This window comes from Clupea harengus, unplaced genomic scaffold (genome assembly GCF_900700415.2).
Source record: "Clupea harengus unplaced genomic scaffold, Ch_v2.0.2, whole genome shotgun sequence".
NCBI classification, from domain to species: Eukaryota; Metazoa; Chordata; class Actinopteri; order Clupeiformes; family Clupeidae; genus Clupea; species Clupea harengus.
In genome coordinates this window covers 3,511-18,271 of record NW_024880616.1, presented here as the reverse complement: position 1 = coordinate 18,271, position 14,761 = coordinate 3,511, and the positions used below count along the sequence as shown (strand labels likewise).

At 45.3% G+C, this 14,761-nt stretch overlaps 1 protein-coding gene and 1 pseudogene across 1 annotated transcript; one reads left to right on the top strand and one right to left on the bottom strand.

The window, feature by feature from the left end:
• Positions 1–11: 11 nt before the first annotated feature.
• On the bottom strand, positions 12–6,632 carry LOC122132505 (annotated as a pseudogene).
• A 1,685-nt stretch (positions 6,633–8,317) lies between these two features.
• LOC122132504 lies at positions 8,318–12,212 on the top strand. The gene is made up of 3 exons (XM_042707193.1): positions 8,318–8,643; positions 9,286–10,249; positions 11,320–12,212. The coding sequence occupies exons 2-3, from the start codon at positions 9,313–9,315 to the stop codon at positions 12,210–12,212; spliced, it is 1,830 nt and encodes a 609-aa protein (XP_042563127.1). The 5' UTR covers positions 8,318–8,643; positions 9,286–9,312.
• Positions 12,213–14,761: the final 2,549 nt, after the last annotated feature.

Here is a 14,761-nt window from a genome sequence, read left to right as displayed (position 1 = left end):
ATAATGTAGTACTGAGGAAGAAGAAGAGAGAAGGAGAGATCCACTCACTTGGTGTTGAAGTACATGAGCGTGAAGAGGAGGGTGGAGGGGGAGTGGGCCCCGAGCTGCTTGCACTCCCACAGCATCTCTTCAGTCACGTGACTGGGGATGATGTAACCTGGAAGGAAGAGAGGCCAACACACACACACACACACGTGGTCAGCTACGTACCCTTCAGCTCGCCCCACAACACAGCATCAAACAGCATCAGATATGCTATGAGTGAGTGTATGTTTGTGAGAGAGAGAGAGAGAGAGAGAAAGAAAGAAAGAAAGAAAGAAAGAAAGAAAGAAAGAAAGAAAGAAAGAAAGAAAGAAGAGAGCGCATGTGATAACTGAGGCCTACCCGATATAGTTAGCTTAAAAATGTCATCCCGGTAAAAGGGATGAAAGCTCAAAACTAAGGAATGTGGTAATGATACAGGACTGGGAGAAATGAGGATTGAGACTGGAGAAAGTCATTTGAGAAGCATCTGTTTGACTTTATTGCATTACTTAACATGTCCTTTTCTCCAAGTCGTTATTACCATCATCATCATCATCATCATCATCACAACCACACAAGAGATTTAAAGACGAATAAGTCTCCCTCTCCAAGGGCTTCCACAGAGCACTTAGTGCCCCTTCTCTCAAACGCTCTCCACCACACACTGCTCTGGAGGATGTCTTACCTAGTGGATGTACATTGGGCCTGTACTCTTCAAGCACTTTGTGTAAACACTGTGAGAAGCGTATGTAGTAAGGATCGGAGAAGATGTCGTCCACCCGGCTATTTTCAAACAGGTACTATTGCGGAAAGAAAAAAACATTATGGGATGAAATAAAGAATGACATTATACAACATCAAATACAACATTTATGTGATTTTATTTTAAGCTGACTATAAAGAAACAATATTACCCTACAATGTATATATTTTTAAAAATGTTTTGTAATGTGAATGAACAATTCTCGATTTTTTTTGTCATCAATTCAATTGAACCCAGGACTTCTGTATCGTCACAGTATCGTTACACAGTTGGGCTACAGTTGCTATGAAGAGGACTGGCTAGATATCAGCCGCTCTCTAACCTTTTGAATGCCATAGGAACACGTAGTAAGAGGGCGTCAGCCTAAAAGCCACTCCCCCTCCAGGTTCTTTGGCTCCTGTTGTCTCAGGGACAGGGCCACGTTAACTCAGCTACTGCACTCGACACCAGGTCCTCACGGAACCGCAGAGGCTGACGACTGCAAGAGAAAGAATGAGAGAACACAGAAGAAAAAGAGGAAGGGGTTAACTCAATTTATTATACAAAGTTAAGTCCATTCAAAGAGCCACAGCTAGAAAAGGGGTCCTGATGCAGTCTAGCCAAGTTCCCCCTAGCGCATCTCTCAACCAACCCAACGGTTGGCAAAGGTTTGTCTTACGGCCCTCCAGTACTCAGTCCAATGGGGCAGCAGCTTGTTCTGCTCCTTCCTTGTCCATCTCGGCGTTCTTGCGGAGACCCCATATGCGCCAACACCTCCAGGCCCCTCCTCTGGCTTTAGCGAGATGGGGAGCATGAGCTCTGCGGTGGCCTCGCCCTGCTGCTCTCCCTCCACCTGCGCCTGGACAACACCCACAAACAACTCAACAACACTCCATGACACCCACAACACTCCATGACACCCACAACCGACTCAACAACACTCCATGACACCCACAAACAACTCAACAACACTCCATGACACCCACAAACAACTCAACAACACTCAATGACACCCACAACCGACTCAACAACACCCCATGACACCCACAACACTCCATGACACCCACAACGACTCAACAATACTCCATGACACCCACAAACAACTCAACAACACTCCATGACACCCTACACCAGTGGCTCTCAAACACTCATACACCACGGTGCAAAGACTGAGAGGCTCATATAACCTTTCACTCACTCATCAGCTGTTGCATTCCTTTTCTTAAACTTCACCATTTTCAATATAATCTCATCATCTGTCCGTTAAACTTAAATATTCATCAATTAAATATTTTTTTTTCAATTGTATTTGAGCAGAGCTCTCTGGCTGGATTGTTTTACGATTAGCTATGTATCGTTCCATTCTTCGGATTGGTTCAAGTTAGGCGCATGTCCATTGTATTAATAATTCGGCTAGCTATCCCTTCTCACATAATGGCTAAACGGTAGGTACAAAGTAGGCCATGAACTCATCACCAAATAGGTTAGTTACAGGCCACTAGGCTGGAAGAGCACTGCCATTCCTAATTTGACCAATAGTTGGTTGTTTAGAGTTCTCCTTCTGTTTGGGAACCACTGCCCTATAAATGTATGTGCATGAGTGGACTAAACTAGTGCAGTCCTCCACTTACTATTTGGGTGGAGCTAGATGCAGGAAATGGACTGATATTTATCAAGGACATGTTGAGTACTACAAGGATATGTGTACTGGGTCCTGCCAGTACAAAGGCAACATTACACCCCTTCTATTCTGTCGTAATGTTGATTATTAAATATGAAGAACAATTTATTTAACAGAAAAAAATGACATGGCTTTAAAGAAGTTAGGCAAAAAGCAGTGCATGCGTCCTGCGCTGCCCGGTCTGGACCTGTATGGTGGAGCTGCTGCCTCCCGCCGTTCACATCTGCCCCTTGCTGCGGGTCCCAGATGTGCAACTGCTGTTTGTCGCCCCAGAATAGGCCCCGCCCAATTCTGCACGGCCACAGATGTGGATGTTGCCGTTCGATGAAACTGGCGCCAGGGAACATCTGCACCACTCCTCCTGCGTGCCCAGCCCCGACCCCTGAGACTGCACACCCCGCTGATAGTCTCATTTGACCTTGTCCTTGTCGTCGAGCGAAGGCCCGTGGCAATGGGAACGACTGCAGCTGCATTGCAGCGTTGTACGGCCTCCTGCGGGGATGGCGATGTGGGCCACGCCCTGTGGCTGGGGCGCCGAGTAGACGGGGATGGTCCAGGTCTGCCCGAGGGGCCCGTGAGGGTGCCGGTGGCACTGTACAGATGCGTGCTGTCCACCGTCAGCAGGTCCGGCCGCAGGGACACGTAGCTCTGTTGGCCCTGGCCCTGTGGAATGGCCAGCACGGTGGCCAGCTGCTGGCCCTGCGGCAGTGAGTACGACACGGTGGTCATGGGCATGTCCACCTTGCGCTTCTTGGCCGGCTGCAGCACGGCAACGGGGCTGGAGGCTCCAGGCCGGCGATCAGTGCCTTGGTGCTGGCCCTGTTGCATGGGAGACAGGGCCTCAACTGTCTGGATTTGGATCTGCTGCCCTCCGGCCACCGCCGCCACCAGCTGCGCCTGGATCTGAGTAGAACACACACACCATAGATTAAGTGAGAGGGTGTGTGAGCTAATATAGTAGACACACATGCAAAGCATTAAGGTATACATAGGGAAATGTATAGGTGTCTATATATATGTGTGTGTGTGTGTGTGTGTGTGTGTGTGTGTGACTGAGTTATGTGAGTATATGTCTGAACACTGAATGTACCTGTTGATGCTGTTCTTCCGTGAGTTCCCCTGCTGCAACCAGCTGTGCAGCGGTAGTGATGCCTTGCAGCTGCTGGTGAGAAGGGGATGAAAACCTGTAGCACCTGACCCACTGTCTTGACCCTGATCCCCCTGGATTTGCACCTGCCATGTAGAATGACATGGGGACATTTGTATGGCTTGATGGGTGGCTAAGAGTTTGAGGAAAACAAAACAACTGTATTGTATCTGCACGTAGTTAGCAGGGTCATGACAGAAAAGAAGAGCTTTAAGCTTGTGATATTCATTTTGTTTTGTTTTGTTTTATCAAAGGTATTCTGTGGGGTGGTTTAGCTACTGACCTGCACCTGGATCTGCTGCTCAGAGGCCCTGATGCACAGCTGCACCCAGCTTGTGGCGTGATCTGGGCAGATGTAACCTGCACCTGCTCGGACACAGCAGGGTTAAAATCACATTCAGTTATTCAGCAACACCTTTAACACTTTTACACTCACTACTTTTAGGCTTCATACCATTGTCCTATGTGTGTGCATTTCCATTAGTTTCCCCCCTAAAACTCAATTTCTAATACCATTTACTGGCTAATACTGAAAAAGACCCTTACTGGACAGGCGAGCTCCAGCAGGGACCCTGCCACCTCTGTGCTGTCTGTGTAGATGCAGTTGCCCCCTGCTGTAGACCATGGTGGTGGTGGTGGTGGTCGCGGCGCCACTCTGCTGGCTGAACTCCTGCAGCACCTCGGGGCCTTTAGCGGCCAGTGATTCCAGAAACTCCTTCATACGATGCTGTGGCACAGTGCGGGCCTTCTGCCTCACATACTCATCAAAGGAGACCGTGCCGCCCTCCATCGGCTCGCTCATGGCGTCCACTGGAGCCTGTGGCACAATCACAAGCGAACGCTGTGACTTATCACTTGCACAGTATGACAATCAGTACACATGGGGCATCAATAGGAAATAAAGAAGTCGCTTGTACATTCACTTGGAAAATTTCTTAAAATCTTTAAAAAAGTCAAAGGCAAAAAAATCTTACAGTAATTACTTAATTCTGATGGTATGGTTGGATGCCCACGGTTTTCTGACACTCTTGTCCATTACAGATATCATCCCATTTGTAAATTGTATGCACGTACTCTAGCTTTAGTAGTGTACATGACGGGAGAGTGCAAGGGTTAGTTGTTATTGGCTAGCCTTTAACCACAGTATCAGTTATTTACTTCATATCTTGAGGACACGGGTTCATATCTCAAAGCAGCGGTCCGCAATACAATAGCAATCTTAGAAAAAAAAAATAGATAGATGCTCTCAGAAAACAAAATAATTTCCAAGACTTTCGTGGGCTTTCTAATCAGCAACTATTATTTCATCTGTAGCCATAAACCACTCTGTAACTTTCCAAAAAGACGGGCATCCCTTCCTGCCAATTGGTCTGTGCATTGGCTGTAACACATACTAAAGGCTGGGAAGGACTAAAGTGGTTTGTAAGAATCATTAACATCCTCTTCCGCACGTTTAAGCAAATAAAAAAAGTGAAAATGGAATGCCATTGTCTGACATGACAGGCAATATTAAACAGGATAAAACTGATTCTTTACATTCGTTGTAATTATTCTTTCAACGTAAAAACTAACAAGCATGGGATTAATATATAACGAGAATGTGTATAAACTATTCTGACATGCATTGGTAACGTTTATCATAAAGTATGCCAAGTCACACAAGTGTTTTTCAACAAATCCTCCACCACAAACCATACAATATTGCCAACTGTTAAGACTTCTTTGTCAAATACTGCTTAGGCGCAAGTGCATTTTCCTAAATGCAACATACGTGGTAGTTCACACACTACCAATAATAACACAAAGGCTAATTATAAAATTCCACACTTTACCAATAAACGTAATTAAGCTGCGTTCACTTGTATGTCTGAATAGGCCAGCAGAATTCATACACCAATACCTGAGAGGGTGGGGCTGTTTGCATTGCACAGTAACTCAGCGCTGGGCAGCTGTGCAAAATGCTGGGGAAGGCAACCCAGCTGCTCCCCTTTGACACAGTTGATCTGGCTAACACACATCTTCACATTACACTTGCGTACCTTCAGAGACACTATATTAAAATCTGAAACAGGTCTAGTCGAAGATGCCAGTTCTGACAATCACATAGTTAAGACAGTTTACTCTGGTCTGTTTGCATGTTCTCTGGATGGCTAGCTCACGTTAGCTAACAAGTTGGTATCAAATGAACCAGTCTGCTAACTTTAGCTAGCTAATATTAGCACCAAAGCTAACCATTAACGTTACCGCATCATGTAATTATGTTATACCAACTAGCTAGTTTGCTAGCATGATTCAACGTAAAGCAAACATATTGGCTAATTTAATAATTACTCTTCCTTATGAATACATTCTTAAGAAAACACACATTACACAGTATTTCAAAGACTGTGTGGCGATATTAAAGACCAGGAATACCAAGCAACAAACTGATAGCTAATGCTGGCTAAAGATGCATCTCCCCATGCTACCTTAAATAAAACCAAAACCGCCCGTTCCGCCAAAACACTCCGTTCAAAAATAAAAACCCCACGAAACTCCAACTTATTCATTGCTGTCCACATGTCATCACGATTTGGAATGAGCTTGTGGTATCTGTAACGTTGCACGATTATTTTATATCGTCCAATTTACTGAAGCGAAAAACAATACCGAAATGACATGACGTGGGCTTATTTGTCCGCAGTTTAGATATCTGCGCTGCCATAAAAATAATAGAACACTATCGCTAGCTGCATAAGAATGAGCAAGAGAAGTATCTTACCGTGTTTAGTGAGCTAATATTGGATTGCACGGATTGATGCGGTATTGAAAGAAATACTGATTTATTGTATATAACTAGCTAAACAGTTGAATGCAGACGGAAGTAGGCCCTCTGTCACAGCACACGTCCCCGGACTGTCCTGATAACCGAAGGCCGTTTCAGAGAAGACTGAAGACGGAATCAGAGCTCCCCCTTCCGGCTACGCGTCTTCCATAAACACATTTCCTAGTTCGTGCACGAGGACCATACATCGACACATTTCATCACACCGGGAACGTGCATTGCGTGTACCCGAGTCCCGCTCCAATAACAAAAAAGTAAACACGAAGACGAATAATATGTTTCCCTTGTGAAGAATTAGGTATAATTTGTATACAAATACACAAATGTATACAGGTTCTACATTTTACACTGAAAATTTACAGGATAGACTATTTGATATTTCTAGGCCTGTGTGACCCGAGTTAACACTAGGGTTTCTGGCTACTTGTGTGAATATAATTTTGCCTGTAACGTGCAAACGGTGAGCCTTACCTGAACAGCATTTCATGAACTCAAATGTGGCACACATTTAGGCTACTGCCAGTGTTTTTTTTTTCATGTAGCGTTGAACTCTAATATCCTAATAATTTACATTCAATTGTCTGTGCCCCCCATGTTAACGCGACTATTTGGTTAGGGTTGCCTACTAAACAGAGCCTTTACCAATATATTTTCAAAGGCTCATTCCTCCGCACAGATTCTGTGGTACATCACCACAGTTGTATACGTATTTTAGTCTAGTCTTGAAGGTCTAGTCTAAGGAATATAAAAAGTTTCTGACCGAACATAGACAAACAGCTTCGCAGAATAGGCTATATTATGTCATGAAGAACAACAGGCTATTACTACTCATGGACGTTAGGGAATTAGGGAAATAATGGCCTAGCATCAACACAGTAAATGTTTCTTTGCTCTTCTTTTAAAAAGAAGATTGTTTCTTGTCGAATTTTACTTAGGATCCTTGTTTTTCCCCCATATAAACTGCAGAATTCAAACGTCTCACTTGTCACTGAAATCCTGGTGTCTGGCCGATAAATGTATTAAAATTAGCATTCATTCAGTGAAAGAAGCTACTGATCTGTCAGATTGCAAGAGGCACTGTGTTAGCGTATCGGGTGTATATGCCTTTAACGGCACTTTATTTGCTTCAGTCCGCCTTAAAGAGCTAGGCATGTGCTTGCGAGGGCCTCCCCCTGTTCACCCTACAACATGCTGCCAGGCCGCGCTCTTAAGGTAGACCAGACTAGATCCGCAGTACGCACTCATGTATCATCTTCAGAAGAAATGAAAGAGTTAATTCCCACGGTCTCCCCCCTTAACCCTACTCTGACCCACTTTGAATTAAGATCACTGAAAACGGGGAATTCTACGATAAAACGCATGCAAAATCATATTCCTATTTCTCTCAAACCAAACATCACACTCAAATTGGCCACAATGTGGTACAGGATATTGCTGTGTGATTCTATAGGCCTCATCATGTTTCTTTAGGCTACGACTCAAACTTAATCATTAAAGCAATGAGGGTTTTAAGTCTGTACCTATGCCTGAGTGTGTTAGATGGTACTGATGTCTGTGTCAGTGTGACAGTCTATTTAAATCCCTTTTCCCGCAGTCATAGTTGAGGTAACCACTGTCACACAGAAGATTAAGCTGTTTGTGCCTAGGACCTGAGGGTGGAGGCAGGGACTGTATAGCAATGCTGTAATCCATTTTAGGCTTACACATATAAATAACATGTTCACTAAGTTCAAAACAATTCCAATGCTTAATGTGATAAACAAAAATATACAGACTGAAAGAGACATGTGTATGTGTACATGTGTGTGTTTTCTAACCTCCATATGCACTACTTGCCTCTTAATGATCTTACAGAAATCCTTTAGACTGAGGAGATTACCCCAGCTGTGTAGTGACAGAGGGAGAGAAAGCTGAACGTTCAGCCCAGGTGCATATGCTCTCATTAGGAAGAAGAGACTACAATGTCACAGACCAGATGAAATTCAGTTCACCATTCGGATATCCTCAGTGGAACATGACATTTTCTGGATCGGTTAAAAGATCGTTTGGAAGGTTAAGGACTGCTTAATTTCTAGGAGGTGCTGCCAGCTGGGGATCTATGACACATCATGTAAGTCGAAAGAGTGAGGTGGACATTCTGAGGATCTAATCATCTGTGGTGTAGGATTTCCACCACATTAATTAAACCACTGACTCATTTTGAAGGCTGGTTTGAATAACAGCAGGTGGGTGGAACACAGTTTTGTAGCTTATTTATCTGAGTAGAGAATGTAAACAGTATTTAGCTCGAGACGAGAGTAATGTCAAGCTTTTTCATATATTTCTCATTTCCTTTTTTTTACTATGACTTTTGACAACAGCCCATTTTGCTGTGAGCTTGTATTTGTATGTATTGATTATTTGGTCTACTGCTGAAACAGTTGATCAATTCTGTCAGGGCAACTCAGTTGAAGGAAGTATTTAGAACTCACTGTGTTCAAATAAACGTGGTCCTCTTAGGTGGACCTCTTATATTTCTGCTCCATGTACATAAGCGTGATTGGTAAACATGTGTTACTCAGAGTACGGCTACTAGTCAGGACTTGGTCACATCGAGATTAACAATCAGTGCAAAGCTGTCTAAACATTACACACTGCTGCCACTCGATAAGCCTGATAAGCCAAATTATCTTAATCTAATCTCAGAAAAAAGTCCTGTATACAGACCTCTTGACTGTAACTCTTAAAGTGGAAAATGGAGCTCTGTAAAATTTCACTGGCAGGCCGTGGTGCTTACATTCATTTTTATTGTGTATTCAGAAAGGCTCTCCATTTATCATATTCATATCATAATGTCTGCATTCTAAGAAAATCGTTATATTTTGCAGCTTTTATGATTCAACTGACTACTGAAAATGCTGTGGAACATGCATTGGATTTTTTCTCTTGCCATGACACTCCTCCTCCTGCTGCTGCGTGGCTCAACCGGCAGTTCCACTATGAACTCACCAAAACCAAGCATCTCTGAGTCGGTGACTTCCCCTCTGCCGAAGGCGGGCTCTGGAGGGACTAATAATGAAGATGACAGACCTCCCTCCTCCTCTGTGACCTCTGTGACCTCTGCAGGGACTGAGCATAATATCAGTCACCGAATCTCTCAGACTTTGGAGAGCTCATTAATGTCCTTAACACAAATTAAGAAAAATTCTGGAGATGGAAGTGGAATTCAAGAGGGACATAATGAGTTGAAACAAGGGATGGCCCCCTCGGTCAGCCTTCTGGGAGAAAACATGATTGCACAGGAGCTGGATGAAAAAAGAGACGGGGAAGATACACGGTACCACTCTGCACCTCCCTTGACGCAGCGGCAGATTCAGTCAATGGATGGCTGGCCTCCTGACATTACTGAGATGCAAACACCACAGGGTGTTAGCTCCACCGGTCCTAAACAAGGCACATCAACACGGAGTATCCCAACCACTACTTCTACATTCTCACCAGTTAAGTCTGCTAGCAGTGATTGGCAGAGTATGATAGAGGCCATTAATACTTTCCAAAAAGAAGCAAATCTGCATTTCACAACGACCCAGACACTTCCAGACATTCCAACCCTAAATGGGAAAGGCAGTGACGACAGCATGGAATCAAATATTGCTCAGGGGAAAGACACGGGTATAGTGCAAGGGCATTCTGAGGACATTACACCAGATGGTGCCACTGTCTCTGCTGATCAGCTGCCCAGCTCCCAGCTCACTCGAGCTGATTCAAGCATCACTACAAACCCTCACTTACCGCACCTACAGAATAACGGCACACACATGGTTACACAAAATATCCAATCACATCAAACAGGTATCAGGTTCAGTTATGGTTATTGCACATAAACGCATACAATATAAGCTATATGTTCAATACTTAATATATAACAAGATCTCCATTCTGCCTGCTTTAAGTCTTTTGTTTATTTTGTACAGGTCAAGAAAATGCAAACCTTACAAAGATGGTGCCAGATGTGCTATCCGAGACATCAAGTATGTCAAATGCCGTATGTTCTGACATTACGTGAATTTCATGAATTCTTTCTTTGGATTGGTAATTTTAACTTTTTTTTCTGTCCTGTTTCTGTCCTGTTCCTTCTATCTCTATTTCAGAGAGAGACGAGCCACAACAAAGTGCCTTGGTGAGGATTGGTGGTTTTCTAGGACCAATAACACGGCCAGGGTTCTCTGATTATTCACGCCCTTGTCTGCTGGGTTTGGGGGTGTGTGTGGCACCATCTGGGCCTAATGGCACCACCCTTCAGTGGGAAGACCTCAGCCGTACTCTGGCCTTTGCCTGGGAGCTGCACGTGTTCGGCTGTGCTGCCCTGTTCCTGTTGTTGGTTGGTGGCGCCCTCTGGGGGCTGACAAGTGCAGTTGGTCTGCTTCGTCCTTACAGTATTGCCCTACCCATGGCGAATATTTTGCTGCTGCTAGCGGGGGTATTGAGGTGTGCTCATTTCCTGATTGACCCGTATGGTACGCGGCACCTTCTGCCACGGCCTGCTCTCTCTGCCCTGTACAACTTGCCACTTCCGCTTCTGTTGTGGGCACAGGTGGTACTGGCGATGATTGTTTTGCGCGGGCAGAGGCTGAATCTCCTGCCCCCTGCTCTGCAGCGCCCCCTTGTGACTGGAGGACTAGTGGCCCTACACTGTTCTCTTCTCTTTGGGGCTGATATCCTCTCCCAGGCCCTGTCTCCTGTTCTACCCCTAATGCTACAGACCTTTTCAGTTTGCTGGGGCTTGCCTCTCTGCTTGGGTCTCCTCTTCCAAACTCTGAGCCCTCGTCAGTCAGTCAGGACGCCTGTTCCGCAGTGGCCAGCAGCCAAGCGCGTTGAAGATCGGGCACGGCGAGTGTTGTCTTTGTGTACCGTCTTGGGAGCGCTAAGCTATGCTCTTCAGATCCACGGAGTCCTCTGGATTTACGGCCTGCTCGGGGACTGGAGGCGCTTCGGCTGGGGCTGGTGGTTGGGTCAGTTCTCCGCACGACTGTTGGAACTGACGTGGAGCTACTCCCTGCTCCTGCTGGCGTCGTGGGTTTTCTGGAGACCCAGGGGCAGCAATCGCAGAGGAGAGGGGAGGCCAGAGGCAACACAGAGGGGGAGGCTGGGATCTTGTTGGGACAGGATGCTGGAGAACTTGCCCATGGGGCCCTGGAGAATGCCAGACAGACACTGGGCAGAGCTTATACCCAACAACTGGGCAGCCCACCAACGTGCCAACGCAGATGTTGGCACCTCCGTGAGTCGTAACTATGACGATGTCACAACACTACAGGGTCGAAAGGACAGTAATTCAGACAGCACCACGAACAGCACCATGTGTGACTCCTACCCCACACCTCTGTGGTCACATGGACTCGACTGGAGTGAAAGGGATTGCATCTTGTCTCTCATTGAGTTTGACTTGTGTCCCCCATCACCCATCAGTCTTACTCGCAGCATTGACAATGCACTCCACTTCGATGACATCCCAGGTCAGGGCTGCCTCTTCACACCACCTCCTCCATCTTGGACTCAAGGCCTGGAGCCATACTGTCCGCAAACAGGCAGTGCCACTGCCCCTTCGACACCCACACATATCGCCTACAGGTGGGCTCTGGATGCTGCCTCCAGTCCTGTGCGGCCTCAATGCTTTAGGGGCTCGCTGCACCACTCCCAACCATTGGGGTCAGAAGGTCAGTCTCCTCTATCTACAAAAGACCTCAACCTGCACTTAGAGGAATCAGACGACTGGGGCAGCACGGGTAGTACAGACGACATCACTGACCTATAGACCCCTTGATGTGTTTCCACTGAGGATTTCAAACTGCCTGTGACTTTCCCACTGATTGGATTCCAGCGCAGCTGTCAGAATGAGGCCACCCAGCGCTCTCTCATCCCCCGGTCCAATGATTCTGAGCTGTTGTTATTGTTTTGTACGCTGAATGATCAGCAATGAGATGACATTTTAAAATGTATTGCATGATTTAAAAAAACAATAACAGCATAGTGTTTGCGTTGTGTGGAGTGTTGTTGTATCTGTCTGCATGTTTCTTTCTTACTTTTTTGCTATTTGTACATGAAAGCACTTTATTAGGTTGCCAACTTTATTGTACGCACATGTACTCTAAGATGTGTAGATAAGCACAGTCCCTCACTGGACTTGATCTGGCAACTTCAGACATAGGAAGCGGGCGCGCTAGCAAGGAGGCTAAAACCTATGGGTGCTAGCATGTGTCTGAAGGTGTCTAGGAATGGAGTTTACAGCACTGTCCCTGCTGTAAACCGTTGCACATGGCCTTACACTATAATCTTATCCTGAAAACAGGTCAACAGAATCAGGGTGGAGTTTTTCAAAAAGTCCAAAATAGTAGCAATCACATCAGACTTAGACTTACATTTAATCAAACATGAATGGTATGTGTAGAGAATTCATACTGCTTTAAAAAAATCTAACTATATTTCCCTGGAGGTGTGAAAGGACCTTAGTGTTTGGAGGGAAAATAGATTTTTTCATTTAGTTTTTCCATGTCAAACCTGCTGTAACATAATTTCTCCAACAGATGGCCACCTGGGCCTATTAACAATCCAAATCCAAAATCCAAATATTTGACAAACCAGTAGCTACACAAAGAGAGAGGGCATTCTGATTAGGAAATTGTGCTACAGGGGATTTGATCGCCCAGGATTCTTATTGATGTGGCTAAGTTGCAAAATGCTGATGCCATTTACTGCTATGCTATTTAAATAGCCAATTTGTCTTTTTGGAAATGTAACGTTTTGTACTGTATGATAGATATTAGATGAATAAAGAATTTGAATGTAATGAGTGTCTTTTTTATATAATTTCATGCCTTATACAGTTGATTTATGTAGACATTAGACAATGACAGCCCCGAGACACACACATCGGATGCGTTGTGGTACAGGTGCAACTTGAATGTAGTTAACACCAAGTGCCTTTGACGGTTTATTGGTCCATTAGGGTTAAGGGTAAGTAGTTTGTTTTTCTTTTTTCTTCCTTTACAGAAATGGCTAAATTGCGTGTGCTCTCCTGTATCTCTGAGTTTGAATAAGCAACTGCTGATTCATGATCTGAATCCTCTTATTTAGTGTGAAGAGCTTTTGCTCTCCTTCAGGTCAGCAGATGGGGAATTACCTGTTGCCTGCCCTGCCCCCAGCCACCTAGAGAGCCCTGGCTTCTACCCACGCAGATCACGTTCCTGATAAAGACTCACCTGCTGCCCTGAAAACCACCTCAACCACAGTAGCCACCTCACCACAACAACAACAACAACAATCTTTATCCCCTGTCAATCAGCCCCTGAAACTTCCTCCTTACCCGTATCCATATATTTATCCTTATGGTCTCTTTGATGCTCTCAATGTTGTATCTGCCACCAAAGTGTCAACATTGCCTTTTACCCCTGAAGGTGCCACTACTACAAAAGCCACAACTGCATCTCACCAGACTATATATGGGCCCTTCCAACAGTCTTCTTATCCACGGTCACATCCTTATTACCATCACCTTGCTAATCCAGTTGTTTCTGCAGCTACTGGCCTGACCACCACAACAGCCCTTCCAACCACCAGCTATAATGTAAAGCACTGGGCACACTCAGTCCTCCCACCACTACCCTACTCACTGCCCTTTCCACAGTGTCTGTATTTCTACCCTGCTATATCTCCAACATCTGCAGTCTGCCTCAACTCCTCCACTCTCCACCTCTACAGTACAGCAGCATCTATCACAACAAAAGATGCACCTCAGAAACAGAAGCAACCTGCATACCCATCCTCCAAACCACTACCCTTCCCATTTTTCTCCCCTTCTCCCCTTTATCCAGGTAAACCTGACAAGTCTCCAGTTACTTCCCTAGCTAAAGGTGAACAGCCACAACCAAACCCACCTGGATTCCTGCCCCTTCAGTCTCCTCCCTATCCAGTAGCCCACCTTCCATATCCATTTGCGGAGTTTCCCATTCATTCAAAGAACAAAGCACTGGACACCACCTACAAGTACACCCACAACTACTGCATCTGCAAAATATGGTCCACAGCAAGCTGTCTACCCTCCCCTTTCACATGTCATGCCCTACATGCACCACTCCTCTGACAGTCCTAGTGGCCACCCTAATGGCTTAAAGTCCCCTTATCCTCAACCTTTGACTGGAATGAAGGGTTAAGTCGTCTTGATTATAAATAGGGTAGGTTTGACAGCTTAAAAGCCCAGTAATTCTGCAATGACAGATTTAGTCTATAATGACAGAAGTAGGTGTAATTTGATTGAAGAACTTTCTGTCGGATGTCCCTCCCAATAGGAAAGTTGCTCCTTGAATT